This window comes from Chiloscyllium plagiosum, unplaced genomic scaffold (assembly GCF_037043375.1).
Source record: "Chiloscyllium plagiosum isolate Xiang-an unplaced genomic scaffold, Cpla_swu_hap1 HiC_scaffold_13, whole genome shotgun sequence".
Lineage (NCBI taxonomy): Eukaryota > Metazoa > Chordata > Chondrichthyes > Orectolobiformes > Hemiscylliidae > Chiloscyllium > Chiloscyllium plagiosum.
This window is the reverse complement of record NW_028270151.1, coordinates 24,472,913-24,500,464: the sequence shown is the minus strand read 5'-3', so window position 1 is coordinate 24,500,464 and position 27,552 is coordinate 24,472,913. Positions and strand designations below refer to the sequence as shown.

Genomic DNA, 27,552 nt, shown 5'->3' with positions numbered 1-27,552 from the left:
TCTTCCTGAAGTTTTCATACATCTGAGCTCCAATGTATTCAGTTTTAAGTAATCTCATCAGGGTTTTATCCCAACATTTCTGGTCTGACACTAACACCAACTCCTCACTGTGAAATAATTATTGTTCTCTATATATCCTTTCCTTCCCAGGAGCACTGATGTACACAGAAATTCACTTCCAAGGCTTCACAGCACTATCCATCAAAGGTCGCACTCTCTAATTATATAGGTGTTTCATTAAGGCTTAAAGAAAAGTCAGGTTCCAGAGCAAACAAACCTTGACACCCCATTACTTCCCTTACTGGGTTGTGAAGCAATCAAAAAGAAACAAAAGTCCATTAGTGGTACACAAAACCCATTCACTCGAAAGCCAAGCCTCAAAACTATTTTTAGAAGAGACCCCCACGTTTACAGAAATATTTAGAAATTACAGCAAACCTTTTAATAATTGACACCTATGGGACTAGGAATGTGCCATTTGATCAAATATTCCAGTTGATCAAGAGGTGCCCACTATGAATGTAACACACACTAAGTAATAGAAATGTAACGCAGGGGGTATACACATCACTGTTAAATTTTAGTTACAGCAGAAACCACTTAAATAAATATGCAACTTTGCCTTAAAAAAATTTACCAGCAGAGAGCTTCTCACTCACTCCCTCAATTGACTACTCGGACATCGCAGTGATTGTGACAATTCAGTAAACCTCCAGTATCTGAGGTATATATTTTTTTGTTGGTTTATTGAGAGTGCTGGTTCAAAAGGTGCTGGTTAACATGAACTTTGCTTTAATTATAAACTTCATACACTCAGGCAATCCATCAGTTACCAACACGAAAACTAGGGACCGAATCTCTCAATAATATGCATTTTTAAAAATGCATATACATTCCATCGATTAATACCTAAAAGCTCATACAGGCAGCAATCTGGTAATGAACAGATAATGTATTTACTGGTCATAGTTGGCTAATATTGAGTAAGACAGCATGAAGAGCCCCCCTGGTGTTGTTCAAAATACGAGCTGTGGGATCATTTGTATCCAACTGAAAAGGCAGAGGGGACTTCAGTTTCATCTGAATTGAAAAATTGCATTTCTGACAGTGCAACCTTCCATAAGCACTGCACAGGGTGTGTCAGCTTGGGCACGAATCTCTGGGGTGATCTTTAAGCTTCTGTTACCCTCAAAGTGAGTGGTGGTGTGTTGGTGGTGGGTGGGGAAACAGCGGAAGAAATAAATACAAAGCAGCGCATGCCTGACTTTCAGCTACACCCCACTGTGCATAGCGCCTGTCCACAAGATGCACTGAGGTGTTTCACTGATGCGGAATTCTGTAGGAGTAATTCCAATGGTCTTTTGAGCTCAGCTTTAGGCCCAGATTCTCAATTGTGAGGAAGGGGCCTTGAAACATTCATGAAAATATAGATTCGGGGGAATAAATAGAACAAAGAATGGTGGACGCTAGAAATCTAAAACAAAACCAGAGGTTGTTGCAGATGCTCAGCAGGGCTGGCATCATCTGTGGAGAGAAATTACAGCTAACATTTTAGGTCCAGTGATCCTTCATTGGAACACAGATTCCAGGGAGATGGACTCTGGCTCATTTTAATGACTGGGCTCTCACTACGTTGATCTGAGTGGGTGACCCGCAGTATCCTGCTCAGAGAACACAAAGGCAGTGAGCAGCCAGTGGGATCTGGTGGGATTAGTCCCTGTTCAGCAGATTGATGTAGTGCGAGGTGTTGGGGTGGTCTGCCTCTAAGTAGAAATGAGAAAGAGTGGAGATCCCTGGGTAAAGGATTATCAAGGCTTGCTAATGATCTGAAAATGGGAATGATGCCCATCTCTGTTTGGATTTAGGACCCTCTCTATCTATTGGCACACCCAAGCAGCCTCACCAGCTGCTTTTAGCAGCTTATGTAGCATTTACACCCAAGAAAACCAGTTTCATATTCCCTTCACTCCTTCAAAACAGGCAAAGGCTTTTAAAGCCTGAATCCTAGCTTTAGGATGAATAAAGAAGTTGATAGTATCGCCACAGAGAAAAAAAACTTTGCTGGTGGAGGAGTTTATTTAAGTGATTTATGCTGTTGGCTCAGTGGTTAGCATTGCTGCCTCACAGTGCCAGGTTTGATTCCAGGCTTGAGCGACTGTCTGTGTGGAGTTTGTACATTCTCCCCGTGTCTGAGTGGGTTTCCTCTGGGTGCTCAGGTTTTTTCCCACAATCCAAAGAATGTGCAGGTTAGGTGAATTGGCCATTCTAAATTGCCCAAAAGTGTTCAGGGATGTGTAGGTTAGGTGTATTAGTCGGTATAAATGTAGAGGAATGGGTTTAGATGGGATACTCTTCAGTGTGGACTTGTTGGACTTCTCTCCACACAGTAGGGATTCTATGAGTCTATGAACAAAGGGTCATAAGCTTAACTAGGGACAGCCAGGCCATTCAGAAGGTACTGCTTCACACAGGGACAGTAGAAATCTGACCCCCCCCAACACACACACACACACACACACACACACAAAGTTTTAAATTGTGTATTTGTCAGGCAAGGTCGTTCAGAGTGACAGAACTTGGAAATCAGCCATGAACTGATTAAATGAATGGGTGGAGCAGCCCTGAAGGGGCTGAATGGCCTCTTCTTAGAGAAGGGAGGGATAGAACTTATTGTGGGTGACTGGGGTGTAGATGAGAGGAGGGGACTTCGGTAGCATTGTGTGTGGAGGAAGTGACAGCACTATCTGAAAGGACATATTAAAGTTGTAAATGAGTTGAGTTGATTGTTTTCGCCAGGGCCACCGTCAGATGGGAACTCGATGGTGACGCAGTATACGTTGGAGATGAGTCAAGGAGAGCTAGCACCTTCGGAGGTTTACTGTGGTCCTGATCTGGAATGTACTGTCAGCAGCCTCCTGCCTGGGACCACCTATCAGTTCAGGGTGAGAGCTGCCAATGAAGCAGGGGTGAGTTTCTGTGATCGCACCTTTATCTATTTGAATTTAAGCTAATCTTCCATACCCCAGTTCCTCCAGCACCAAGACCACTTACCTTTACCTTCATTACATCAGCCGTCTCCTCCACTGTCTCAATCCAATTGTATCCCTCAACCATCCCCATTGTCGCTCTGAGACTCGCCTTTTCCAACGCTCTCCTGCCCAGCACAGCCACCTTCATCTGGAATTGATCCAACAATCTGCTGTTCCTCTCCTCACCTGTACCAGCTTTCACTTGTTCAACAGCCCTGTGCTCCCTGACTTACATTGACGTTCAATCTGGAAAAGCCTCAACTTTTAAAATTCTCATCACTGTTTCCAAATCTCTTCATGGCCTCACCCCTCCTGATCCCGGGAATCTCCTCCAGCCCCACAGCCCTCTGAGATCCCTGTAGTCCTGCTATTCTGGCCTCTTGAACATGCCTAATTTTAACCTGTCCACCGTTCAGATCCTAATCCCTGGAATTCCCTCCCTAAACCTGTCTGCCTCTTTCTTCCTTTGTGATGCTCCTTAAATCCTAACAGCCAAGACTGATAGATAGGGAGCAGCTGGGATCCCACTGAAGGGTAGGCTACGCTTGAGGGGCAGAATGGCCTCATCCTGATCCTATGGTTTGTTATTTATCTGAAAAGCTCTCTGTGCCTGATAACATGTTACCGCATCAAAGGTGCTATATAAATATGAATAACTGTTGTTTGAAAAAGGAAGTGAGAACAGTTTAAATTCTGCCGAAAATCCACAGCAGTCCCTCAGTGCGTGTCTCTCCCAGACGGACTCACTCTGTTTTATTAGCAGTGTGCTGAGTCATGCTTGACCCAAACACTCCCTAGTCAGTGACCTCAAGGGATCACAACTGGTGACCTTATCCCTCCATCACTGTTCCTGAACAGTGCATTCCTAAAGTGGTAACTAGTTTATTTTTCAGACACTGGGGCCCTCGTGGTCACTGGTTCTATTGACAATGAGGACCTTGCGGGATAGTGGGAGTTGTCACAGTTTCAGCGATCTGGAACAAGCTGCCTGAAGGGGTGGTGGAAACCGTATCAGTAATAACTCGCAGACGAGAATTGTTTAAAGTGTTGTAAGGGGAAGCCTTGCAGGGCTGTGGAGTCAAAAGTCTGGAGGTGAGGGAATGAATCAGAGATCTGGGACAGTTACAGTGGGCTGAATGGCCACCTCCTGTGCTGCTAAATGTTATGACATGTGTCACTTTACCTGCTCTCCCCTTTACTCATCATTGCCTTAGACTTGCTATCTCGCAGGCTTCCCCCTCCTACAACAGCCCACAGATTTGCGGACACCATGTTAGTGTTGCCTAATGTGTCTTTGCACACCTCTCCCCGCCTTCTGCCAGTCTCCAAACTCTTTCCAACCTTGGTGATGCCCTGGGACTAAGACTATGGATTGTCATCTCCCCACTCACCGACCCTGCTCACCAAGATTTGTATCATACTCCATATTGGAGAGTGAGCTCAACCGCCAATGAAGTCGATGTGGGAGTGGGTCTGGAATCACCTAGAAGTGCAGACCTTAAGGTGACACCACGATTCCTTCACCCCAACCCCCATGCTCATTTCCATCGCTGCCACTTTTTCAGTTCTATCTTTTTTAAAGCGATGTGATGCGATTTCAAACTCCCGTTTTCCAGAATCTTTAGCCCAGCAACTTCCGAAACTGCGTGATGTCCCAAAGCATGTTCCACCCAGTGACCATCCAAATCCAATTCCAAACATTATATTAGAACCCTACAGTGTAGAAACAGACCCTGCAGCCCAACAAGTCCATGCCAATCCTTTGAAGAGTGACCCACTCAGACCCCATTTCCCTCTGATTAATGCACTTAACACTATGGCAATTTAGCATGGCCAATTCAGCTGACCTACACATTTTTGGACTCTGAGAGGAAACCGGAGCACCCGGAGGAAACCCATGCAGACCCGAGGAGAGTATGCAAACTCCACACAGACTGTAGCCCGAGGCTGGAATCGAACCCGGGTCCCTGGCACTGTGCAGCAGCAGTGCTGACCACTGAGCCACTGTGCCACCCTAAAAATGGCACCACTGCTCCTTGCGTGAAGTGCAGGGTACTTTGGGTTGGTCAGGGGATGTGAAAAGTGACACATTAATTAATTAATGACTTTCTTGTTCAATAGCTGATGTTTTGCTTGTTTTCTTTTTCAATGCCAGTACGGACCTTACTCTGAAGCAATAGATCTCACAACGGCCACAGGACCCCCAGTTCAGTGTAAATCACCTGCACTTTCCTGCTTGTCGACCACAAGTGTACACGTGAGCTGGGAGGTAAGTCACCACGACTTGAGGGGCAGCTTGGGGCCCAGAGGGACTGATCCCACATTCGGAAAAGTGTTTCACAAAGGCATTCAGAGAAGGCACATTTAAATAAAAAAATGCAAATCACTGTTTATTACACTGTGTCCAAAACTGAAGTCAAACCTAATTCACCCTGCTGCTGAAAGAGAGTGAGTTCAGGTTCATTTTGTCTCTGTCCTGAGTGTGTTTAATAGGGGACAGTCCAGAGGAGCTTTATTTTGTATCTAACCGTGTCCTGTACTGTCCTGGAGTGTTTGATGGAGACAGTGTAGAAGGACCTTTACTCTGTATCTAACTTTGGGATTCAGCTTTCCTGGAGGGGTTTGGTTGATCACCACTATTATCTCCATAACACCGGTGAACCATGTACTTTAACTTAACGTGAAAATCTTATGAGCCTGTGGAGGGGCAGAGGGCTGTATTCTCTGACACAAAGCTCTGTTGCGTGGATAATGGTTTAAATTCACAATGAAATGTGGTGCATAATCCCAGGTTGCGCCGTTCAGAGAGGAGCAATGCTGCGGAAGGAGGAAGCTGTGCTGTAATGATTTTGAGGTCTCCTTTCTTGGATTTGGTGGAAAGCAAAGCGAGGGGTATTGATTGGTGTGGGCGAGTTGAGCTGAGCGGGGTTTAACGTTCCGCAGCTTTTCCTCAGGTTGCTGGTGTGGCGATCTTTGTTGTCATGACACTGAGCTGCAGGACAGCAGTTAGCAAGCAATGTGCTTTTGATTGGATTGTTCTCTCCGACATCCACGGCTTTTGAGAGCATTGCTTTTAGCTTTGATCACTTTTGGGTTTGTGGGTAAAATTTCACTTGAGACCATTTCCTGAGGGCTCAGTGGAGGCTTGTGCCCCCCTCTTCTCTCAAAGACACAACTTCTTGGCAACTGAACTGAAGCCGTCCCATCCTGGCACTGCCCTCCAAACCGGGTGTTGAGGGGATCGATTCTAGGACAGGTTCAAATTGAAGCAACAAGGCCTCTCCTTTCCCATCTCTCTGGCCCAACCTCAAGTTACTTTTATCCATCATCTCCCTTGTTCCCAGCAGTGCTTCTCAGTGCGGATGTGACCCCAACTGGCTTTCCTATTCCTCTGTGCCTTTGGGAATTTGGGGTCAATAGACTATAAGTCACAGGAGCAGAATTAGGCCATTCAGCCCATCGAGTCTGTTCTGCAATTCGATCATGACTGATACGTTTCTCAACCCTATTCTCCTGCCTTCTACCCATAATCCTTGATCCCCTTACACATTTACACACACACACACACAGAGTCACACGCACATCCTCACAATCACATCATCAGGCATGCTCACACCCTCACACACACACTCACACCGTCATAAACACACTTTCACTGTTGCACAGTCACATTGTCACACTAACACTATTACACACTCACATTGTTGCACACTTGCACTGTCTCTCACACACAGTCACACACATCTTCACACTGACACATGCTCACACTGTCTCACACACACACACACATTGTCACACACGCACTATATCACATCACACAAATCACATTGTCATCTGCATTGTTGCAAACATGCTCACACAGTCTCACACACACATTGTCACATGCTCAAACTGTCTCACACACCCACACTCTCTCACATTGTCATACTATCACACACACTGTCACATGCTCACTCTGTCACACCCAGATAAGGGAGTGAGAAGGCAATAACATCATGAGGTACATTCCCAGCAGCTTTAACATTTTGAATTTTAAGAATAGCCAGAGCTGCCAGGCCATCACTTGCTGAGAGTAGGGGTTGGATGGGGGAGGGGTTGTCCTGTCTGAGGCACAGTTGCACTCAGTGCTGTGGGGAGGTGGCTGGGGAGAGTTTGGCTGAAAGTGTGTGGGCTCAAGACAGTGCCCTCAGTGTTATACTGTGGGTCTGCTCCATCCTATCTACCCTTCAGCCCACCCCCCCACATTGGGGCAGAAACCCGACCGGAGAGCTCTGGCTGTGGCTGTCTCTCTGAATCACAACATAACCAATGCAGATGAGAAGAGAGAATGGTGAAAATGGAAAAGCATTAATTAGCCACAAGATGGAAAAAAGACAGGTTATTCATTTAGATGTGAATAGCTCCCTTGTCCTAACTTGCCATTGCCTTTCACAGCACATGAAATAGAACAAGCATTAACAGCTATCGGCTCTCTCTCACTTGGAAATATGTTCACTTCATCTCACCCTCTCTGTGTGTGACCTTTTCACTATTTTACTGCTGCCTCCAATGAAACTTCGTATTGCACTTTGATTTCAAATAGATGCATTCATTAGAGTCTAATGCAAAATTCTGGGATAAAACATTTATTGTGAAGGATAATTTAACTAATGCACAAGATGTGAGTAAATCAGCCTTCCTCAGTGCACTTCCTGGTTTTAATAGCTCAGGTATTGTGGATAAGATTAGAAATGGTCTGTCCAACCTTTCAGCCATAGAAGCACAAAGTGTTAGAAAAATCTAACAGTTTGCCTCTTGTACTGTCAGCAAGTATTCATAGCTTTTACAGCTACTTATCACTATCAGATCAAGAGGTTTTTGCAGAATGATGCAAAAAGGGCACTAGACAGGCCCTTTTATGTTAGTGTAGTGCTGCAACACAAGTCTTCACTTATCCTAATTCATCCCTGCCTACCCTCTACTCCCTCCTGGCTTTATCGAGCCTGCTCTGAGATATAACTCTGCTAATGCTGGCTGAGTAGTATTTGAATCCTATTCGTAGTATGGAGCTTAAATATTGCTGAACAGAGACATGCTGTCAAAGTTTTTTCTCCTTGAACCCATCAGGACAGATGCAAGAATGCCAAATTTCAAACAGGAATAACAGTTTATATTGCATGAGCAAAAGGTGCTGATTGGTTGGCCGGAGGCTCCAGATTGGTCAAGGTGTTGCCATGGAAAGGCTCCAGGGACCAGTTACCGTAAAGTTTTAACAGAAAAGGGGCAACATCGAGATAGATCCCATTTTCCTTCAGAGGATTGCTCCCTACCCGTGAACATTGTTCCCTGGTGCATTTCCCATGGTCCATTTCGAGCACACTGAGGCAACGTGTCTATTATATTTGTGTTGTTTTTGAAAGCCGTAGCCCCTCTGGGCATTAAATCTTTTATCCACCATCCCCTCCTCCCCACCATGGTCCTGATACCCTCCATGCCATCTCATTGCCCCATTCCCCTTTCCCTCATGCCATCCATTACACCTCCATAGTTACTCACCTGGTGTGTTCCAATGGTGGATTCTTTAAAACACATGGACATGAGAAAATCTGAACCAGCACTTTCTCTTGTACATTTAATGAAAAAGGATGCATTCCAGAAACCCTTTTAGAGATTTAAAAACTCCTCAAGTCCTCAATCTCTCCAAGCAAACCTCTGATTAGAGCTCCTGTTCTTTCTATTGCACTGTTCACAAACCAGTGATTGGCTTGTCCTTGGTTACAAAGTATTGTGCAGCATCCAGAAGTTTTTCCATCATTGCAGGCTGTCTCAAGTGTTGCACATTTTACATTCTTGTCTTGAATGAGTCTCAATGAGGTCTGCTTGTGGTTACAGAGCCCGGAGAATTATGGTGATGACATATCAGAGTACAGACTGGAATGGGGGGAGACGGAGGAATCCATGGACCTTGTTTACTGCGGAATGGAGACAGCCTTCGAGATCAACGAACTCAAACCAGCGACACACTACTGCTGCCGACTACAGGTAAGGGGGCTGGCACCAGGGACGCAGCTCCTGGCCTTAGCCAACACCTCATTGGGCCGCAAAGTTACAGTTGTAATGCGTGAAATGAGCCACAACATTCTTCATTATATCCGCTGAAAATAATCGTCTCTTTTTCAAAGGAACTGGTAAAAAAAAAGTCCCAATCTACCCTCTCTGGATTCTTCAAAGCGCAGCACAGCCAATAAGTGTTTTTTTGAAGTGTCGTCAATGTTGTCGTGTAGGAACAATAGTACTCGAGTACCAGTGAAGACAAGTCTGTCCCTGTATAATACTGGGATACAGTACTGGTGGGGACAGGTCTATCACTGTATAACACTGGGGTACAGCACTGGTGTGGCCAGATCTGTTCCTGTAGCATACTGGGGTACAGTACTCGTGGGGACAGGTCTGTCACTGTATAACACTGGGGTAGAGTATTGGTGTGGACAGGTCTGTTCCTATAGCATACTGGGGTACAGTACTGGTGGGGGCAGATCTGTCACTGTGTAATCCTGGGGGACAGTACTGGTGGGGACAGGTCTGCAACTGTATAATACTGGAGTACTGACCTGCTGGGGACAGGTCTGTCACTGTGTAACACTGACGCACAGAACTGGTGGGGCCAGGTCTATCACTGTATAACACTGGGATACAGTACTGGTGGGGCCAGGTCTATCACTGTATAACACTGGGATACAGTACTGGTGGGGCCAGGTCTATCACTGTATAACACTGGGATACAGTACTGGTGGGGCCAGGTCTATCACTGTATAACACTGGCGTACAGTACTGGTGTGGCCAGGTCTGTCACTGTATAACACTGGGGTACAGTACTGGTGGAGACAGGTCTGCCACTGTATAACAATAGGGTACAATACTGGTGGAGACAGGTCCATCGTTGTATAACACTAGGGTACAGTACTGATGGGGACAGGTCTGTCACTGTATAACACTGGGGTACAGTACTGGTGGGGACAGGTCTGTAACTGTATAACACTAGGGTACAGTACTGATGGGGACAGGTCTGTCACTGTATAACACTGGGGTACAGTACTGGTGGGGTCAGGTCTGTTACTGTATAAGACTGAGCTGGGGTACATACTGGTGAAGACAGGTTTGTCTTTGAAGTCACCTCAGTTTCTAGTTTCATCATATGTTTATTTGTACCACAAATCATGTTAAAATATAATTGTGATTGGCTGTGAAAGGCAGTGTTGTCTCTCTTGGCTGCACTGCAGTCATCAGTAGGCACCAGCTGGTAACTGATGGCTGTTAGGCTTCGAGGAATTGATGCTGTGAATACATCTCCATTACACATAATGAATGAGTTCATCAAACGAGTTAGTGAGTGATACTGATGTATGACACACAGGCCAGGGGACAATTTGAAATGTCTTATGAACTTTTATTTTCAAACTTAACACGCACATAAATAAAAATAGGCAATGTTTTGTCACTGCAGTCATTAATTTTGTTTCCTGTTCGTGTTCCTGATGGGAAGATAATATAATTTCATTCTGAAAGCAATTGTATCAATTTAGCAGAAGAGATTTAGATTATAGGGTCCCTGGGTGCACACAGCTCCCCCCTCCCCTCCTCTCACCTTGCTGCACTTTACATTCAGTTCGGTTCAAGTTCTTTGCTTTTTCACACCTCTATGTTTTAAAAAAATGTCAGTACAAGACGAGGCCATTCTCCCCCTTGACAATGTTCTTTACTTGTTTCAGCTTAGAACTGATGTTCTTTTTAACTCTGTCAGAACCATCTTTGTCACAAACCTTTTGCCTCGAAACATGATGGCACTTATTGAACACGTTTTGGCCATTGCCAACAAAGGGTGGGCGCTCTTCCCAGTCATTAATGTCAAAGCTGTTGGCCTTCAAGCAGCATGTCAGAGTGTCTTTATAGCATTTTCAATGTCCTCCCTGGAATGCTGGCTGTCTGAGAATTGGGAATGAGGAGGCAGAATGACAACTGATGTCCTTCACCATCCTTACCTGGTCTGGCCTATATACTCCAAACCCACAGTATCTAAGGGACGGCACTAAATATTGGCCTAGCCAGCAACATCGACATTCTGTGAACTAATAAAAAACACAGAGAAAAAGAAGTCATTAAAAAGAAGTCATTGGGCGGCATAGTGCTTCAGTGGTTAGCACTGCTGCCTCACAGCGCCAAGGACCTGGTTTCAATTCCAGCCTCGGGCGAGTGTCTGTGTGGAGTTTGCACATTCTCCCCATTGTCTGCGTGTGTTTCTTCCAAGTGCTCCAGTTTTCTCCCACAATCCAAAGATGTGCAGGTTAGGTGAAATGGCCTTGCTAAATTGCCCATAGAGTAGGTTAGGTGCAATAGTCAGGGGTAAATATAGAGTAATGGGTTTGGTTGGGATACTCTTTGGAGGGTCGGTGTGGACTTGTTAGGCCGAAGGGCTTGTTTCCATACTGTAGGAATTCAAAGATTCTACAATGATCCCATTGCCTCATGGGACACCCTGCCCTTATGTGTCAAGAGATCCTCAGGCCAGGAATTCTGCCCATTCAGTCACTTGAGGACCTATGGCAGAAACTTGGAGTAGAGGTCATCCTCAAGTTGAGGGACAGGGATTTGCGATGAACCCCCAACCCTCTCGGTCAGCAGAAAGTTCCATCTGCCCCATCCATTGTTTTATGAGGAAGTTAATTCCAGATGCCCACTGCTCTCTGCTTCCTCATTCCACCCTCAGTGCCCTCGCTGTCAGTTTTAGATTGTGTCCTCCTTGTTTTGTATTTCTCCGACTAGTGGAATTCATGGAGTCATAGAGATGTACAGCACAGAAACAGACCCTTCAGTCCAACCCGTCCATGCCAACCAGATATTCTAATGCAATCAAGTCCCACCTGCCAGCACCCGGCCCATATCCCTCCAAACCCTTCCTATTCATATACTCATCCAGATGCCTTTTAAATGCTGCAATTATACCAGCCTTCACCACTTCCTCTGGCAGCTCATTCCATACACGCACCACCCTCTGCGTGAAAAAATTGCCCCTTAGGTCCCTTTCAAATCTTTCTCCTCTCACCTTAAACCTATGCCTCCTAGTTCTGGACTGCCAACCCCAGGAAAAAGATTTTGTCTATTTATCCTATCCATGCCCCTCATGATTTTATAAACCTTTCAGGTCACCCCTCAGCTTTCGACGCTCCAGGGAAAACAGTCCCAGCCTATTCAACCTCTCTCTTTAGCTCAAACACTCCAACTTGTAAATCTTTTCTGAACCCTTTCAAATTTCACAACATTCCTCCGATAGGATGGAGATCAGAATTGCACTTTCTGGTCTCCAGTATTCCACAAGTGGCCTAACCAATGTCCTGTACAACCACAACATGACCTCCAAATTCCTGTACTCAATACTCTGACCAATGAAGAAAAGCGTACCAAACTTCTTCTTCACTATCCTACCTACCTGTGACGCTACTTTTAAGGAACAATGAACCTGCAATCCAAAGTCTGTTTGTTCAGCAGCACTCCCCAGGACCTTACCATTAAGTGTATAAGTCCTGCTTTGATTTGACTTTCCAAAACACAGCAACTTGCACTTATCTAAATTGAACCGCATCTGCCAGTCCTCAACCCATTGGCCGATCTGATGAAGATCTTGTTGTACGCTGAGATAATCTTCGCTGTCCACTACAACTCCAAATTTGGTGTCATCTGCAAAGTTATTAACTGTACCTCCTATGTTCACATCCAAATAATTTATATAAATGATGAAAGCAGTGGACCCAGCACTGATCCTTGTGACACACCACTTTGAGGCCTCCAGTTTGTAAAGCAACCCTCCACCACCACCACTCTCTGTTCTTCTACCTTTAAGCCAGTTCTGAATCCAAGTGGTTAATTCTCCCTGTATTCCATGCGGCCTAACCTTGCTAACCAGTCTCTACCATCGGAAACCTTGTCAGACGTCTTACTGAAGTTCATATACATCATGCCCACCACTCTGCCCTCATCAATCCTCTTTGTTACTTCTTCAAAAAACTCAATCACGTTTTTGAGACATGATTTCCCACGCACAAAGCCATGTTGACTATCCCTAATCAGTCCTTGCCTTTCCAAATACATGTACATCCTGTCCCTCAGGATTCCCTCCAACAACTTGCCCACCACCGAGATCAGGCTCACTGGTCTATAGTTCCCTGGCTTGTCCTTACCACCCTTCTTAAACAGTGGCACCACATTAGCCAACCTCCAGTCTTCGGCACCTCACCTGTGACTATCGATGATACAAATATCTCAGCAAGAGGCCCAGCAATCAATTCCCTAGCTTCCCACAGAAGCTAGATACCTGATCAGGTCCTGGGGATTTATCCATCTTGATGCGTTTCAAGACATCCAGCACTTCCTCCTCTGTAATATGGACATTTTTCAAGTTGTGCAGAAAGTAAGGACTGCAGAAGCTGGAGATCAGAGTTGAGAGTGGAAAAGCTCAGCCGGTCAGGCAGTATCTGAGGAGCAGGAGAATTGATGTTTTGAGCATAAGCCTCATTCCTGATGTTGAGCTGATACCCGAAACGTCGATTCTCCTGCTCCTCGGATGCTGCCTGACTGGCTGGGCTTTTCAAGATACTACCACCTATTTCCCCTCATCCTGTGTTTTCCCTGTCCTTCTCCACAGTAAACATTGATGCAAAATACTCATTTAGTATCTCCTCCATTGCCTGCAGTTCCACACATCGGTTGCCTTACTGATCTTTGAGGTATCCTATTCTCTCCTTAACCCTATCTGCCAAAGCTATCTCATGTCCCCTTTTTAACCATCCTGACTGCTTACTGCCTTTATACTCTTCTGAGGATTCACTCGGTCTCTCCTGTCCATTCCTGATATATGCTTCCTTCTTCACCAAAACCTTAATTTCTCTAGTCATCCCGCATTTCCTGCACCTAACAGCCTAGCTTTACACCTGAACAGGAATATACTGGCTCTGGACTCTCGTTACTTCATTTTTGAAGGCTTCCATTTTCCAGCCATCCCTTTATCTGCGAACATCTGCCCCCAAACAGCTTTTCAATGTTCTTGCCTTATACTCTGCCTCTAGCTGGTCCATCATCATTTTAAACACCACTTCTCAATCTTCTGTCTTCAAAAAGTGCACAAGCATCAACAATGTAATCCAACATCAGAATATAACCATTGAAGATCTGATTGTATTCTGGTGAATCTCCTCAGCAGCGCCCCCAAGGCCACTATCTCCTTTATAGAACATAGAACATTATCGCGCAGTTTAGGCCCTTCGGCCCTCGATTTTGCACCGATCTGTGAAATCAATCTGAAGCCCATCTAACCTACGCTATTCCATTCTCGTCCACATGCCTATCCAATGACTATTTAAAAGCCCTTAAAATTGACGAGTCTACTACTGTTGCAGGCAGTGCATTCCACGCCCCTACTACTCTCTGAGTAAAGAAATTACCTCTGACATCTGTCCTATATCTATCACCCCTCAATTTAAAGCTATGTTCCCTTGTGCTCTCCATTATCATCCGAGAAAAAAGGCTCTCACTGTCCACCCTATCTAACCCTCTGATTATCTTATATGTCTCAATTAAGTCACCTCTCAACCTTCTTCTCTCTAACGAGAACAGCCTCAGGTCCCTCAGCTTTTTCTCGTAGACCTTCCCTCCATACCAGACAACATCCTAGTAAATCTCCTCTGAATGCGATGCCCAGAACCGAACCCGATTACTTGTGATGGGATTAAACAAAGCTTTCCTTAACCTGGAGCATCACCTCCAGCCATTACTATTCCAGACCTCACAAGGTGAACATTCCATTACCAATTCTGATTGATCTGTGCACCCGTTTCAGAGAAGCAACAGTGTACTATCCACAAGAAACACAACAGAAATCCTAAGTGAGCACTTTCCAAACCCACACCCACTGCCATCTTGAAGGACAAGGGCAGCAGATGCAAGTTCTCCTCGAAGTCTCTCGCTATCCTGACTTGGAAATATGTTGCCGTTCCTTCAGTGTCGCTGGGTCAAAATTCTGGAACTGCCTCCGACACTGCAAGGTGAGAGTCCCTACACCACCATGACTACAGCAATTAGAGAAGCCAGCTCAAGGGCTCCAGCCGGGTCTGGAGAGTAAATGCTCACCAGGCTATTGACGCTCGTATTCCCTGAATGGATAAAAAGAAATCCAATTCCTTTTTAAAGATATTGTTGGACCAGTGTCTTTCCATTTCCCCTGTCACCCTCTTGCAAAGTCATTAAAAGGTGCTCTATAAATGTAAGTTGTTTTAAAATCATAGAAGTTTTACAGGACAGAAGAGGCCATTTGACCCCTTGTGTCTTTACCAGCCCTCAAAAGAGCCACCAGCTAGTTCCATTCTCCAGCCCAATCTCTGTAGCTCTCTCAATGCATCGCTTTCAAATATATATCCAGCTCTCTTTCGAAACCTATGGAGTCTACCTCCATCAGTCTCCCAGGGAGTACATTCAAAATAAAGAAGTTTCTTCTCCCCTTACTCATTGCTCTCTTGCTGATACGTCTTGAAATTGTGACCCTAGTTACTGACATGCCAACCAGTGGAAACAGAATATCCTTCTTTACCCTGTCAAAATTGTTCTTAAGTTTGACACCAGAATCAGGTCACCTCTTAATCTTAAATAAAGACGGAAAGTACTGCAGATGCTGTAAATCAGAAACGAAAACAGAAGTTTCTAGAAAAGCTCAGCAGGCCTGGTAACATCTGTGAAGAGAAATCAGAGTTAACGTTTTGGGTCTGGTGACCCTTTCTCAAGGAACCTGTGCCCAGGATATTTGTCTCTGATGATGATGATGCCTGCTATGGCCAAACAGCCTACAGCCATTCAGCATTGCAGCTCATGGATATAAGAAGTGTTTTTGAGTTAGGTTGTAAAGCATCTCTGAAGACTGGAACTGCCCATCAATGGAAGCAAATTTTCAGTAAGTCTTGCTCCAGTGAAACCAGGCAGCCTAAATCATATAGCGCTTTTCACAAATTCAGGATGTTCCAAAGTTCTTTACCCGATTGAGACAATTTGAAGTATAGCCACTGTTTTTAGTGAAGGAAACACAGCAGTCAGTTTGCACAAAGCAAGATCCCACAAGCAGCCTTGTGCCAATGACCAGACTGTCTGATTTTCCAGCCATTTTGATTGAGGGACAGGGAGAGCTCACACGATCGTCCTACAAAGGGATCCTTCTTACACGCATACAGGAGGGCCTTGGTTTTCAAGAGGAAACACCTCCAACAGTGCAGCACTCTACCAGTTCTGCACCCAGGTGGACTGCGTCAAGAGTGTGGTGCTGGAAAAGCACGGCAGCATCCAAGGAGAAGGAGAATCGGTGTTTTGGGCAAAAACCCTTCATCAGGAATGAGGATTGCATGGGGAGCCTCCACTCTCAGGAGTTGGACTCCAACCCACAGCCTCTAAATCAGACTCATGGGAGACAAAGCTAAAATCAAAGGGCAAGCTGGAGAGAGCAAGGTACTGTTGGAACAGATAAAGAATACGATATCAAATTTGATTGAAGTTACAAAGAAGTTAGTTATAAACCTAGGACTGGGAATTTGGATGGTCATTTAAATTAATAGCAAGAATTAGAGCATTATTTTGTTCAGGTGCATAAACATTACAGTCCCTCAGGGTCGAATCAGTGTTCCTGACATTACTCAAAACACTAATGAGCACGTCCTGTTGACAGTCACTGTAATTATTCTTTCACTTTATCTCACTCTCATATTCACCTGTAATTCTTATATCATATTAGTAGAAATTATGCTTTTAGAAACTTCAAGTTAGGAGCTGATGACTCATGTTGTTAAACTCTGGAGCTTTCACACTGGAGGACTTCCTTTTTAACAACACGGGAAAGAGCAGTAGCCAACATACAAAATCCTGTTTCTTTCATAAATGATCCATCCAACTTCTCAATGCAAACTTATAGAACCTTTCACAGAATAGCCAGCTCGGTGATGTGCTGCCACTGCAGTTAAACAAGGTCCTGATGAGACCACCCCTGGAGCACAGCATTGGCCTCCCTTCTTAAGAAAGGATTGACCTGCTGTAGATGGAGTGCAGGGGAGGTTCACACTGCAGATATCAGGGATGGCAGAATTGTCATTTGAGGAGAGATCATAAAATCATAGAATAGAAACATAGAATCATTACAGCGTGGAAGCAGGCCATTCAGTCCTCTGAAGAGCATCACACCCGGACCCACCCCATATCCTATCGCTGTAACCCTGCATTTCCCATGGCTATCCCACCTAGCCTGCACACTGGACACTGTGGGGAATTTAGCATGGCCAGTCCATCTAGCCTGCACCTCTTTGGACTGAGTTTGACTGGGCCTGGTTCTCAGAATTATTTGTTGAAACATATAAAGTTCGACCAGGGCTGGACAGATTCCTGTTGTCCTCACCCTCGAGGGTTAACATTGTTCCTGGTGACTTTGCCAAGTCTGCACTAGAAGTCATCCTGAGTTCATTGCTGCAATAGGTTTGATGTCTGATTATTAGAGAAAATAAATTAAACTGTCTGTGAGCTAGAGGCAGTAAAACAGTAGCATTCACATCTGTATTACACTTAAAGAAATTAGTTTAAGACATGGGCCATTTTCTCCCATGAAACCACATTAATGTATCCTCCCATAAGTAATTACTTCAGGACAACCTATTTAAGTACTTGGATTGGTTGCAGCATTTGGCAAGAGTGCTGGTGGCTGGAGATTCATGGAATCCAATTAAGCCCAGGTCATACATACAGAGAGAAAAAAACAACTTGCATTTCGTTAGCACCTGTTGCCAACTCAGGTGGACCAAAATGCTTTGCATCCAATGACGAATGTATTCTTGTGGTAGTGCACAGCAGGTTCCTGTGAACAGCAGTGAGATGAACAATTTGGTCATTCATTTCAATGTTGCTAGCTGAGGGGCAAATATTGGCCTTTGAGGTCCTAACAGCTTTGTTGATCCATTTAAATTGACACACGCATGTATCAGAAATCAGACAACTCCTTGATAGGGACTGAATGGGCTGAGAGTGTGAGATGGAGGATTGCCCTCGAGAAGATGCTCTTTGTCAGCTTTACAATGAGAAGGTGTCTACCCTCTGCTGTTACTGACGTGGTCATGATTGACGAGACGGTGTAGAATGCACAGATAGAATTGTCAAATCTGATTGGAAGGGTTCCTGGATGTTTCATCCAATGGCCTGCCCAGAATTGTGGGGAGGGCTTCCTGGCTCCAGGGCTCTTCTTACTGCACCCTCCTCCACCCCGCACCCCCAACTTCTAAATCCTGTTTCACCCTCCCCTGCACCCTCTTGACTGGAGTCCAGTTTAAAGTTCACATGGTGGTGTCAGTGGTTGGAACTGTACATTGCTGAATGAATGCCCCATGAGTTGTTGCCCACAGTTGTTGGTGTCAACAAGCGCTGCATTCTCCTACATTTATTGTGGGAGTGACTATACATTGCCTTGGTGCCAATGTGTGCAGCACTGAAAGATGTCACAAAAATGCAAGTTACTTCTGAAAAGTTCCCCACTTCATCCTTGTTTCCAAATGATAGAGTGAAGGGCACAAAGTTTCATAAGAACATTACTGCAGTTATGTAGTTGACTGAGGAAGTGGGGATTGCTTCCTTTGGACCAGAGAAGACTAAGAGGAGAATTGATCTAGATCTTCAAATCACCAAGGATTTGCACAGAGTGGGTGGGGAGAATGTTCCCATTGTTGGATAGATCATGAATCAATGGATACAGATCTGTGGTAATTCGCAAAAGCAGCACCAGGAAGATCTTTTTCATGTGGATAGGGGTTAGGATCTGGAGTATTCTGCCTGAGTGCATAGTGGAGAAGGGTTTATTTGAAGCTTTCAAGAGATCACCATCCAAAGAGGAAGCAGACAGGGGAAAGACATTACATAAGTTACTCCTTCAAAGAGCGTTATGGACATGGTGAGCCAGAAGGTCTCCTGTTGTGGAGCTACTCTGTGTTTCCATGAGTGACAGGCAGTTCCGAGCAGCAGTTTGGAGGGTCTCAACAGCAACCACTACAGCTTCTGTTTCACTTTGACTGTAATTAACAGCATCAGCAAGCAGCCATCAGCCCTCCAACTCTCCTTAAAGCTTCAGTCTCCATTTCATTCTGTTGACGTTAGTATTGTGCAACACGTGATTTTGCAGTCCACGCACAACGGGAAAGTAATTATTGTTAATCACCCAACAGATTTTCAGTGAATGATAAATCTGGGCATTGCTCAGAGAATGCTGTTGTATTTGGCTGTTGGTGCCAGATGCAAGCAGAATCTATTTGGTTGCATCATTAACTAAATTAGTGTGAAGTAAAATTAGGTGATCATCCTAAAGTTATTAACCCAATTTCCTTCCTATTTTTAGCTGAAAATACGCAGATCGCTTTGATCATTGATCACTCACTCTGTCTAAATTCCCTTCAAGCCTCTTTGTATCTTCCACATAACTCGCATTCCCACCAACTTTTGTATCATCTGCAAACTTGAAAATATTACAATTTCCACATTCTAATGCACTGATCTTTAAAGTACCCCAACAGATAGAGCCTACCAATGATGAGAGAATGATCCATTTATTGCTACTCTTTGCTTTCCACCTGCTATCCAATCCATAATAGTATATCAGCTGCAATCCTCTACACCTTAATTTTGTTTAGTAACCTCCTATGTGGGACTATATCAAAAGCCTTCTGAAACACTAAATAAGTCACATCCACTGATACTCCCTTATTAACTCTGCTATAACATCCTTAAAAAACACATCTTCAAAACTCTGTTATGATATTCCCTTCATAAGTCTATGTTGACATTGTGCAATCATTTCTAAGTATCCCATAATCACAAACTTTATAACAGATTATAGTATTTACCTTACCAAGGACATATGAACCATACCAACTTATAAAGCAGTGGTAAATGTAGACCATTCAGTCCATCAGGCTGGCTCCATTGTTTAATAAGATCACGTCTGATCTCTCTGATCTATTCCATATTCCTCCCGATCCTCCTGATAACCCTTGAATTCCTGCCAAACAACAATCTATTCACTAGGCACAAGTGAGGACTGCAGATGCTGGAGATTAGAGTTGAGTGGGTGATGCTGGAAAAACACAGCAGGTCAGGCAGCATCTGAAGAGCAGGAAAATCAATGTTTTGGGCAAAAGTCCTTCATTTACCTCTCCATCCCCCCAAGGCTCCCAGCCTCATTCCTGATGAAGGGCTTTTGCCCGAAACATTGATTTTCCTGCTCTTTGGATGCTGCCTAACCTGCTGTGCTTTTCCAACACCACACTCTCCACAGCCATCTATCCACTTCCACCTTAAAAGTATTCAGTCACCACAACTCCCTCAATTTCTGAGGCACGTAGTTACAGAATCCTTTGCACAATCCTCTGAGGGGGAGAAAGTCCTCCTCATCTTTGTTATTAAAAGGATGACCCCTAGTTTTACAACAGTGCCTCCTGATAAGACTATATCATTTTGAAATCACAGCGGGTCAGGCAGCATCCGTGGAGAGAGTGCAAGCTAACGTTTTGAGTCCAAATGACTCTTCATGTATCTTTGTATTTTTCATCAGTTTGATTGTGGATAAAAGTGAAGAATGGACTTTATTTAAAACCAAGGACTGAGGAAGGATTTGCTGCACTTCAGAAAACAAGTTTCTCCAATTCAATGTGAATTATATTTCCACTTTTTAAAAAAATTCATTCAAGGCATTCAAGGGTGTCACTGGCTGGGCTATCATTTGTCACACATCCATAACTACCCTTGAGAAGGTGAGCTGCTTTCTTTAACTGCTACAGTCCATGTGCTATAGGTAGATGCTACAATGCCACTGTATCCCAGGATTTGAGACAGCGACACTGAAGAAACAAAAACAGAATTTGCTGGAGAAATTCCATTCTGAAGAAGGATCATGGACTCGAAATGTTAACTCTGTTTTCCGTCCACAGATTCTGCAATTTCTGTTCTGTTTCAGATTTCCGGCATCCGCAGTTCTTTGTTTTATTTGACACTGAAGGAACAGTAAAGTATTTCCAAGTCAGGATAATGAGTGGCTGAGAGGGGAGCTTGGTTTTCCAATGTATCCACAGCCCTTGACTTTCTAATGATGAAAGTGGTCATGGGTTTGGAAGGTACTATCTGAGTGAATGTCTGCACTGTGTCTTGTAGATGGTACAAACTGCTGCTACTGAGGATCAATGGTGAAGGGAATGAATATTTGTGGATCTGGTACCAAACAGCCCGCCTTGTTTGCTCTTTATAGCATCAAGCGTCTTGAGTGTCAGAACTGCAGTCGCCCACAGAAATGGGTAGTATTCCATCGCACTCTTGACTAGAGTCTTGAAGGCTGTGAAAAAGCTGTGGGGAGTCAGGAGGTAGGGTTCTTGCTGCTTTACAAACAGTCAGGCAGGTGAGAATAAGGTGGCGCAGCTCTGGATTGTGTGTGCAGACTGACATCAGCCACAAGATGTCGCTGATTGATCTGTGCGGTTCTAACCATTCATGATTGCCAAAGGACATCAGCCTGACAGGAGCTGTGATTGGCTCCTGGTTTGTAAACAGCTTGGGAGTTATGGTAAAGAGGGAGGAGCTGCTGGATTGTTGGAAGAGGAGGTTCTGTGTGTGTCTCTGTCTCTCTGCAGTAACAGTGCCTGAAACATGCCAGCTTCTTTCCTCCCACCAGTTGCTGCAAACTGTCGCCTTTGAATCAGTAATGAAGCGACTTTGTAATTAGTGTACCAATCACAATGGGGTGGCATGGTGGCTCAGTGGTTAGCACTGCTACCTAACAGCGCCAGGGACCCAGTTTCAATTCCCACCTCGGGCAACTGTCTGTGTGGAGTTTGCACATTCTCGCCGTGTCTGTGTGGGTTTCCTCCGGGTGCTCCGGTTTCCTCCCACAGTCCAAAAATGTGCAGGTTAGGTGAATTGGCCATGCTAAATTGCCCGTAATGTTAGGTGAGGGGTAAATGTAGGGGAATGGGTCTGGGTGGGTTGCTCTTCGGAGAGTCAGTGTGGACTTGTTGGGCCGAAGGGCCTGTTTCCACACTGTAAGTCATCTAATCTAATCACACTTTGCCTCCTGCGAAGAAGTGAAAGAATCTGGAGAAAAGAGATCAAAGAACTGAACAGAAGCAAGTGGACCATCTCAACAAAACCTTTGGGCTGGTGCTTTTCCAGACTTTGTCCCTCCACCCATCACGCAATTCTGTTTGTTTGTCTGTGCCTGTCTGTATGTGTGTGTAAGGATTTTTAAAAAAGGTGAGGGTTTTAATTGGTCAACCTGTATGTTGACAATTGTTAGCTGTTTTCTTGTCATTAGAATTATTTATTTTCAATAAACAGTTGTTATTGTTAGTGCAGGAACTTGGAGACCATTTTCTGTTAACCTGATTCCAACCAGACAGGTAAACTGGGGAGCTGTGTGTATTAATTTACTGTTTGTGACTCGATCAGCCTTGTGGGGACCTTGAGAGCAGTAGGGCTTTGAGAATCAGTGCACTTTCCCAAGTGGGCTGTAACACACTTAGTTCTGGACTCAGCCATACAGGAAGTATCCTTTCCATGTTCATCTTGTCAAGACAATCAAATCAACCCTCACTCTGCTAAGCCCCAGTGCAAACAAGCCCAGCCTGACTAAATTATCCTCATAAAAACAGCCAGTCGTTCAACAATCAGTTTGCCACTTTGCAGTTCCCTGTTTTCACTCTTCTCTCTTTTGTTACACAGAGGGATGACATTTGCAACTTTCTAATCTGCAGGTATCATTGCAGAGTTAATCAAATCTTGAAAGTTGATCATTATTGCATCCACCAGCTCTGCAGTCATCTCTTTCAATACTCTAGAGTGAAGATCTCTGGGAAGAAGGGAATTTGTCAATTTTCAGCCCCATTAACTTCTCCAATACTTTTATTTCTACGAAAGAGTAATACCTTTCACTTCCATGCTCTCACTTGATCTTCGGATCTCAAATTATTTCAACTAGGCTTCTTATCTGCCAGCCTCATCCCTGATGAAGAGCTTTTGCCCGAAACATCGACTCTCCTGCTCCTCGAATGCTGCCTGACCTGCTGTGCTTTTCCAGCACCAAACTCTTGACTTCTTATCTCTCTCTGAGAAGACAGACAGATAAACAAAAAATACTTAGGTAGCTTCTCTGTCATTTCCGAATTTCCTATTTTAAATTCTCCTGTCTGTCTTCGGCTTTACTAATCTTTTCCTTTTAACCTACCTGGAGGAATTATACAATCCATTTTTATGTTTCTTAACATTTAAATTCACTTTTATACCTGGAAATGTCCACAGAAGTTATCTATATACCTTTACAATTCAGAGTTCTCTACTCGAGAAGGAAAACAAAAGGCAGATGCCCTTTCTTGCTGCTTTGAATTTATCATTGGTCCTCTGAAGAATCCTCTCATCATCCTTCATTTCCAGTCCTTGGAACTGTTGGTGTTCACTCTTACTTACACAGCATTCCCAGCTCCCTTAGTTCAGATTCCGTATACTCAAGATCATAACTGAGGCTGACACATTGTGTGCATTACAATACTCATAGATAAAGAAGAGAGTGGTCCTAAGGGAAGGGTACTAAACTGGGCCAAGGCCAATTATATCAAAATTAGGCAGGAGCTGGGAAATGTGGATTGGACACAGCTATTTGAACGGAAGTCCACATTTGAGATGTGAGAGGCTTTCAAAGGTAGGTTAACGGTAGTGCAGGATAGGCATGTCCCATTGAAGAGAAAGTGAGGACTGCAGATGCTGGAGATCAGAGCTGAAAATGAGTTGCTGGAAAAGCGCAGCAGGTCAGGCAGCATCCAAGGAGCAGGAGAATCGACGTTTCGGCCATGAGCCCTTCTTCAGGAATGATTCCTGAAGAAGGGCTCATGCCCGAAATGTCGATTCTCCTGCTCCTTGGATGCTGCCTGACCTGCTGTGCTTTTCCAGCAACACATGTCCCATTGAAGGCAAAGGATAGGAAGGGCAAGATTCATGAACCGTGGATGACAGTAGGAATTGTATAACTAGCCAAGAGGAAAAGGGAAGCGTACATAAGGTCTAGGCAGCTGAGAACAGAACGGACCCTGGAGGAATATCGGAAGAGTAGGACAAGTCTTAAACAAGGAATCAAGTGGGCTAAAAGGGTCATGAAATAGCTTTAGCAAGCAGAATTAAGGAAAATCCCAAAGCATTTTATTCTTATATAAGAAGCAAGTGGGTAACTAGAGAAAGGATTGGTCCACTAAAAGATAATGAAGGAAGGCTGTGTGTCGATTCTGAATGATTACTTTGCATTAGTGTTCACTGAGGAGAGGAACGTGATGAATCTTGAGATTAGAGATAGAAGTTTGATTAGTCTGGATCATGTTGGCATAAGTAGGGAAGATGTGTTGGGTAGGCTAGAGGTTATTAAGGTGGACAAATCCCCAAGACCGGATGGAATTTATCACAGGTTCCTGAGGGAGGCGAGAGAGGAAATAGCTGGGACCCTGACAGATATCTTTGTGGCATCCTTAAATACAGGTGAGGTGCCGGAGGACTGGAAGGTTGCTTATGTTGTCTCCCTGTACAAGAAAGGTAGTAGGGATATTCCAGGTTATTACAGACCAGTGAGCCTGATGACAGTGATGGGCAAGTTGCTGGAGAGGATACTGAGAGATAGGATCTATTTATACTTGGAAAGGAATGAGCTTATTGGTGATGGGCAACATGGTTTTGTGCGGGGGAGATCGTGCCTTATCAACTTAATAGAGTTCTTCGAGGAAGTGACCAAGTTGATAGATGAAGGAAGGGCTGTTGATGTCATATACATGGACTTTAGTAAGGCGTTTGATAAGGTTCCCCATTGTAGACTAATGGAGAAAGTGAAGTCACAAGATGTGCAGGATGTTCTAGCTAGGTGGATAAAGAACTGGTTGAGCAACAGGAGACAGAGAGTAGTAGTTGAAAGGAGTTTCTCAAAATGGAGAAAGGGGATCAGTGGTGTTCCACAGGGGTCAGTATTGTGGCCACTGTTGTTTGTGATATACATAAATGATCTGGAAGAGGGCACTGTTGGTATGATTAGCAAGTTTGCAGATGACATAAAGATTGGTGGAGTGGCAGAAAGCATTAGGGACTGTCAGAGAATACAGGAGGATATAGATAGACTGGAGAGTTGGGTGGAAAAGTGGCAGATGGCTTTCAATCCAGACAAATGTGAGGTGATGCATTTTGGCAAGACTAATTCTAGAGTGAATTGTACAATAAATGGAAGAGCCTTGGGAAAAGTTGATGGGCAGAGAGATCTGGGAGTGCAGGTCCAATGTGCCCTGAAGGTTGCTGCACAGGTGGATAGAGTGGTCAAGAAGGCATATGGTATGCTTGCCTTCATCGGACGGGGTATTGAGTAGAAGAGCTGGCAAGTCATGTTAAAATTGTACAAGACATTGGTTTGGCTGCATTTAGAATACTGTGTACAGTTCTGGTCGCCACATTACCAAAAGGATGTGGACACTTTGGAGAGGGTGCAAAGAAGGTTTACGAGGATGTTGCCTGATATGGAAGGTGCTAGCTATGAAGAGAGGTTGAGTAGGTTAGGTTTATTTTCATTAGAAAAAAGGAGATTGAGGGGGGACCTGATTGAGGTTTACAAAATCATGAAGAGTATAGACAGGGTGGATAGAGACAAGCTTTTTCCTCGTGTGAAGGATTCAATAACGAGAGGTCATGCTTTCAAGGACAGAGGTGGAATGTTTAAGGGGGATACACGCGGCAAGTACTTCACACAGAGGGTGGTGGGCATTTGGAACGCGTTGCCAGCAGAGGTGGTAGAGGCAGGCACAGTAGATTCATTTAAGATGCGCCCAGACAGATGCATGAGCAGGTGGGGATCAGACGGATACAGATGCTTAGGAATTGAGTGATAGATTTAGACAGTACATTTGGATCGGCCTAGGTTTGGAGGGCCGAAAGGCCTGTTCCTGGGCTGTGAATTTTCTTTGTTCTTTATTTAAAAGAGACCTGAGGGGCAACCTTTTCACACAGAGGGTGGTGCATATATGGAATGAGCTGCCAGAGGAAGTGGTAGATATGGGTACAAATGCAACATTTAAAAACATTTGGACAGGTACACAGATAGGTTTAGAGGGATATGGGCCAAATGCAGGCAAATGGGACTTGTTCAGTTTAGCAAACCCGGTCAGCATGAACGCATTAGGCCGGAGGGTCTGTTTCTGTGCTGCATGTGTTCATGGCTCGAATATTGCTCCCTCAATCATTTTGACTTAAAACAGAGGATCTGGCCATAATCACATTGCTTTTAGGAGCTTGCTGTGTGCCCATTTGCTACAGTGTTTCCCATATTACGACAGTGTCTTCACTTCGAAAAAGAATTTCATTGGTTGTGAGGGCAGCTTAAGGTCATCAAACATCCAACAGAATTGCATATTCCTGCAATATCCAGAAATTTAAAAATTCAAACAACATGTCATCAGTTCTCTGCTACTTAATTTGCATCTGTTTTGCTTGAACAGTTTGTGACTGCCATCATGTTCTAGGCTCTGAGCCTTTGAGAATCTCTGCCAATTTAGAAGATGTTTTGAAACAACTAAGCTGAGAGTTTTGTGCATTTGCCTTAAAATCATGGTTACTAACATCGAGGTATAACATTGAACTCCTCAAATAAAATCACAGAAAATCTTTGCTATCACATCCACTCTCCCTAAAACCCTTGGTTGTTTTGACCGGTGAGTTTGAACCCAATTAACTTTAGGGATAATGGGCTAAGGAGCCAGCAAGGAGTTGTGATCTGAGGTGGCAGGGCAACAATTGAGTGAAGGTGAAGTGACAGTCGCCATAGCACCAGAGGACCAGAAAGTGAGGACTGCAGATGCTGGAGACCAGAGTCGAAGAGTGTGGCGTTGGAAAAGCACAGCTGGTCACTCAGCATCCAAGGAGCAGGAGCGTCGATGTTTCAGGCATAAGCCCTTCATCACATTCCTGATGAAGGGCTTATGCCTGAAACGTCGACTCTCCAGCTCCTTGGATGTTGTCTGAGCTGCTGTGCCTTTCCAGCGCCACACGCTTTGACTCTGATCTCTGAATAGAGAGAGTGAGTCAAACAAAACGTCATCGGGAGAGGGACGAGTTTGAGAAAGTCAAGTCTTCATGGTGAACTCATTGTCCTGCAAACCTTTCTCCTTCAGTTTCCTTTTGGAAAGTTACAATGGTCAAGGACCAAAGGAACATAGACCTCATTGACCAGTCCTTAGAAAAAGCTGACCACATACACACTGGGCCCCTATGCTATAAAATGCTATGATTGTGCCACGGAGTGCTTGGCTTGGATTTGCAGGAGGGGCTCAACTTTTAATTTTTTGTGTAGGATGTGGGCATCATTGGCAAGATACCATTCGTGCCCATCCCGAGTCTCCATTGAACATATTGGCTCTCAGGCTCCTCCTGAGGGCAG

General features: G+C 44.5%; 1 protein-coding gene across 4 annotated transcripts in view; it reads left to right on the top strand.

Annotated features, from left to right (window-relative positions):
- fndc3ba (fibronectin type III domain containing 3Ba) overlaps positions 1-27,552 on the top strand; it is a 352,878-nt gene that overhangs the window by 268,965 nt on the left and 56,361 nt on the right. For all 4 annotated transcript variants that reach the window (XM_087993367.1, XM_043702595.2, XM_087993369.1 and 1 more), the window contains 3 exons: positions 2,797-2,966; positions 5,185-5,298; positions 8,901-9,050. In XM_087993367.1, the coding sequence (XP_087849493.1) occupies positions 2,797-2,966; positions 5,185-5,298; positions 8,901-9,050 (434 nt within the window). The remainder of the gene's footprint in view (positions 1-2,796; positions 2,967-5,184; positions 5,299-8,900; positions 9,051-27,552) is intronic.